Below are 5,039 nucleotides of genomic sequence, written 5' to 3' on the forward strand. Positions count from 1 at the left end.
AGAAACTGGTCTGCAGCCCCTAAGCCGCGCGTCCCAGGACAGTGCATGGGCGCACACATATACACATGCGCACACGCGTGCACTGGACAGGCTGTGCCCACCGTCCTCCCACCTCCCAGGCTGCCGGGGGCCCGCTTACCATGATGCCATTGTGGATGAAGCCGCGGCGGTAGCGGGCTGGCTTCAGGTGGGGGTACTCCTCCGTGCTGGTCACGCGGATGCTCCACACCTGCTTCCAGGCCTCGTACAGCTGCACGTGCACGGGGTACACGCCCGAGTGGTGGGGCGCCACCGCGTAGCCCATGTCTGTGGGAATGCCGTGCTCCTGGGGAGAAGACGACCAGGGCAGGATGAGCCTGGGGGTCCTTCCCCTTGGGCCTTATGCCCCCTTGTAGAAATGGGAGAGAGAAATCAGAGGCCGGAGGGCAGGGCAGTGGTCCAAGCCCTCACGGTATGGACGAGGAAGCTGAGGCCCGGGAGGGAAGGGGGTGTGCCCAGATTCTGAGAGTGAGTGACCGGCAGAGCTGGGACTAGAACCCAGGTCTCCTGCCTCTTGGTCCAGCGCATGTGCCCTCCAGCGCAGAGGACTCAAGCACCCTGTAGCAAGGGAGAAGGACGGGGCCTCTTCCTGCCTCTTCTTGCCTCCACTTGGCTGGGGGCCCCGGCTAGCCTACCTGGCACCCGGGGCTCACTCCCTCCTCATGGAGCACCTGTTCCAGCTTTCCGGAGCCTCCTGCCCTAGTAAGAGCTTGGGCTCAGGAAACAAACAGGCCTGGGTTTAAGTCCTGCCTGGACCTCTCAGGACTGGTGTGACCCCGCTGAGCCTCAGTTTCTGCTCTGTAAAGTGGGGCTATTCTCTGGAGGCTTGGAGGAGATAATGGCTACAAATGCAGCTCGCCCTGGGCCCCGGCACAGAGACGTTAGCAAAAATCCGTCAGAGCAAGCTGCGAAGGCAGTGAGAGGCCGGCAGTCCAGCCCCCCAGCCCAGCCCCGAGCCCGCCCGGCTCTGCCCTGTAGGGAATCTTACTCACGACAGCGAACTTCTTGTTCAGGGCCATCTGCTCGGCCAGCACGGACTGGTTGTGGAAAAGGTGGGGCTGCATGTGGCTCCACATGTGGGGGAACCACCAGAACTCCTTCACGTATGACAGCAGCAGGTCGTCCCCGGCATCCTCGGCATCAGTACCTGCAGCCCGGCACAGGCAGCTCAGCCCGGCCCGCTGGCCGTGAGGCCCTCCAACCTGGGTCTGTGCCCGGGCAGGGGAGCACATGGCCACGGCCACCGCGGAGCTGCCTGGAGTGGCAGCTCTGAGCCACAGCACAGGAGCAGACAGAGCCCCAGTCCGGAGCCCCAGATTCTGGTCTAGAGCATGCCCTTCACTCAGTGAGGGACCTTGGCCAAGACCTTCTCCTCTGTGGGCCCTTGGGGTTCAGAGTCGATGATCTCAAGGGTTTCTCTCACCTCTGATATGCCTGCTCTGATCCTATTCCAATGACCCAACCCGGGCCGTTTGTCTTCTACCTGATTTGTGGCAGCTCTCTGTACACATACAGGATGCTTAGCCCTCTGCCGCGTTTGTATTACCACAACCACCTCTGTCTGACGTGCTAAGGGTCATGGGTATAAAATGCAGACAGACCAGCACAGACTCACTCCTATCTGGCTCTCGGGCTCTGCTGCACATCTCCCTCCTCTGAATTGTTGACTGATACAGTTTTGCCTGGAATTCGAGAAAGGCTGCCCTCACTGCGGCCTGAGCAGGAGAAACGGCCACTGCAGATGACCAGCTCGGGGGCTGTTCCCTCTTGCACAGTCCCTGAAGGCAGCAGGTGAGGAAGCTGAGAGCCCGAAAGAGGAAGTAAGGTGTGAACCAAGCAACCCACAGCCCTCGACCTCAACCCCACGGCTCTAAAATAAATTCAGGACACTTGTCATCCTGGGGTGGGTAGAAGTACAAGGCATTTTCACTTTCTATGCTCTGTATTTCCGTAATGTTCTCAAAATTCAGCCAGTTTCTTTTATAAGAAGAAGGAATACATATAATTTCAAAAGGTGAGGGGTGAGGAACAGACAAGAGGGAGCAGGTGCCCTATCCAGGGCAGCACAGCCTGGAAGGTCAGGGAGGGATGAGCGGAAACCCCTGTTGCTGCTGCTGCAGCTGCAGCTGTCCCCAGATGGCCTCTGCCTGGGGCTGTGAGCGCTCTCGTGGGCTGTTGGCTCAGGAGGCCCACGTGCTATCCTCGTGGCACAGTGCTTTGAGGAGTCCATGGGCGTTGCTAGCGAGGGCAAGGGCAGGCCCACTTACCTGTGTGGAAGAATTTCCCTGAGTAGCCCAGGTTGAAGGTGAAGTTCGGGATGTGTGTGCGTAGCTCGTTCTGTGTGTCAAACAGGGCCTAGGCAGGCAAAGGAGAAAGGAGGGAGTGAAGGGAGGCCAGGAGCTCCCTGCTGCTCCAGGACCAGCTACAAAACTTGCAGGACCCAGAGAAAAATGAAACTATGGGACCCTTATTCACAAATGATGAAGAATGTCAAGAAGGCAGTAGCAGAGCATTAGCCCGTGCATGGGCCCTTCCGAGCACAGGGCTGTGTGACTGCACAGGTTGCAGCCCCATCAAGCCAGCCCGGTGCCGCCTCCTCCACCGGGCCTCCAGCAAGAGGAGATCTGCACCCCAGCCTGGCTCTGCTATGGGTCCTTAAAAAAGCTTTGTAACTTCTCTAGGCCTCAGTTTCCTCAAGTATAAAATAAGGATGATAATATCTCCCTCATGGGGCTTTGGGGAGAATTAAGTGAGATACTGTATGTAAAACTGCTAACATTTGGTAAGTGATGAAAAATGGTGGCCATTGCTACATCTGTGGTCACTGCCATGGTGAGCCTGTGTCTTCAACTGTCAAATGTGAAGGATTTCTCCTCGTTGGCGGAATGCAAGGCTGAGGTCAAAGGATCATGACCTTTCCAGGGATGCACTGCGTGCCCAGCAATGCAATGCTCCCATGCACGGCACACCCAGCACTTTGCAAGTCAATGAAGGGATGTTGACACTTGTGAAACAAACGGACAATTGTACTCCAGGGTTAGGACTGCGTGATTCACAAAGCTGCTAAGAAACCCCTAAGAGCCTACTATTAGGGTACTTTGCAAACTGAAAGTCCTGGCCACGCACTGCCTAAGGGACGTGCATGCTCCAGCTGCGTGGCCTTGGCCAGGTTACTTCGCCTCCCGAGCCCAGCGCCCTCCTCTGTAGGATGGGATTCATAACAACACCCACCTCACAGGGCTGCCGTGAGGACCAGCAAAGCACAGAGAGGGCTGAGCGCAGGGCCTGGCACCCACCGAGCCCTGAGTAAGCGGCTGCTGTTGGTATTATTCAAATCGCGCTGCACAGCCAGGATTGTACAAGCTAATGAGGCGACATTCATGTCTCTGAAAGAAGGCTCAGTTGTAGTCTGTGCTTGGGATTAAAGAGGAACACACTCTGCCCTTTCTGACTCACAAGGACGATTAAGGCAAACGAGACCCCGGCTGGAGAAGCACTTTGCAGTCTGAACTGAGCTGGGCGCACAGAAGAGGGCGCCTCTGTTTGTATTTTTCTATTTGTATTCCATTTTTCTATTTATAGTTTCTATTCATATTCTTCCTTAGAAATGGCTCCAAACTGCTATCATTCCTCACATTTCAAAAGCAGGGAAAATCAGAAACCAAAGGGGGCAATCCAGGGTTCACGGGGGACGCTGTAAGCCCCGCAGCCTAATTTCCTCCTGGGGTCAACCCAGGACCACAGTCTCACCGGGACTCCCCCTAGACAGGTAGCAAGGACCCGGGCTCTAGCAGGAGAGGGCAAGCTTGGGCCACTAGAAGAGAATCCTAAGTAGAAACCAGAGCAATCTACTTTGCCAGAGGTAGGTCGTGGCATTGCATGAAGACAGAGTTGGAAGGCTAAAATTTCCTTTATGCAAGAGAGCCCTTGGGGGAATGAAATTTCAGGAGGAAACACAAGGCACGAAAGCAGACCAGAGCAACACCGCCCTGTGCAGCTGCGCAGGAGCCTGGAAGGCTGAGCCTGGCCCCCTAAACAACCCCCTCACCCCTACCCTAGCTATCCAGGCACCTCTGGGAAACCCCTGGGGCACCAGGAAAGACTGAGAACCTCCCATGCACCCTAGCGTTTTACAGCTGAGGCTCAGAAACAGAGAGGGACTTGCCCAAGTCACCTCGTCAATCAGGGTCAAACTGGGACTTGACTCAAATTAGGTCTTGACTCCCCAGACAGTGTCTGCTTCCCAACACCATCCGCTCTGCTCTTCTGCTCCGGAGGACCGAGGAAGAGCAGAGTGTTCACTCCTCACCAAGGCGGGGGACAAACCCCACCAGGACCTTCCTTCCAGGCCCCATGGCCAATCCCTACCAGTGATCTTAGGTGAACGGAGAACACAGCACCCACAAGCCTGAATTGCTCAGGGAGAAAAGCATGCCTCTTAGGAGTCTCTTTGTAAAGCCTCCTACTAACATCAAAGGGAAGTCTTGGTTTGGTGCTAATATGTTTCTAACACTTGCTAATCTCCCATAAGAGAGAACAGGCTGTCAGCAGGCTGCAGAGTCTCTCTAGAATTTAATCCCCCTGTTTTGTTTTCATTGGATTTATTGTTATGGTTGCCCTCTATTTATGGCAACCGATCCTGAGTTCCCATTTACACTAGGATGCCAGCTCCTTCGCAAATAACTTTAAGTAAAATAGTGAGTAGATGGAAACTGTTATTTTAAAGATTGCTTAATGGTTTTAATTTGGAGGCTTCTCTTTCACAGTGATAGCTCACGTGTGTGTAAAATTTTGTGGTTTACAAAGTGCTTTTACATATAGTTTTGTTTGGTAAACACTTTTTGAATGAGACACATGCATTCCGCTATCTATATATACCTCAGTTAAAATATGCTTTATGTATGATTCAAGCTCTCATTCTTGTTTTAAGAGTTTTGTAGAAGCTCTGACATTTTTTTTTTTGAGACACAGTCTCGCTCTGTTGCCTGGGCTAGAGTGCC

The 5,039-nt window shown here is 54.2% G+C and overlaps 1 protein-coding gene across 1 annotated transcript in view; it reads right to left on the reverse strand.

The window, feature by feature from the left end:
• NDST1 (N-deacetylase/N-sulfotransferase (heparan glucosaminyl) 1) overlaps positions 1 to 5,039 on the reverse strand; it is a 40,338-nt gene that overhangs the window by 15,662 nt on the left and 19,637 nt on the right. Inside the window, exons 4-6 of the mRNA XM_012658318.1 lie at positions 2,307 to 2,394; positions 1,032 to 1,186; positions 140 to 325 (exon numbers count right to left, since the gene is read on the reverse strand). Coding sequence (XP_012513772.1) covers positions 140 to 325; positions 1,032 to 1,186; positions 2,307 to 2,394 — 429 coding nt within the window. The remainder of the gene's footprint in view (positions 1 to 139; positions 326 to 1,031; positions 1,187 to 2,306; positions 2,395 to 5,039) is intronic.

The sequence above is a fragment of the Propithecus coquereli genome, unplaced genomic scaffold (genome assembly GCF_000956105.1).
Source record: "Propithecus coquereli isolate 6110/MARCELLA unplaced genomic scaffold, Pcoq_1.0 Scaffold58, whole genome shotgun sequence".
Classification (NCBI taxonomy): domain Eukaryota; kingdom Metazoa; phylum Chordata; class Mammalia; order Primates; family Indriidae; genus Propithecus; species Propithecus coquereli.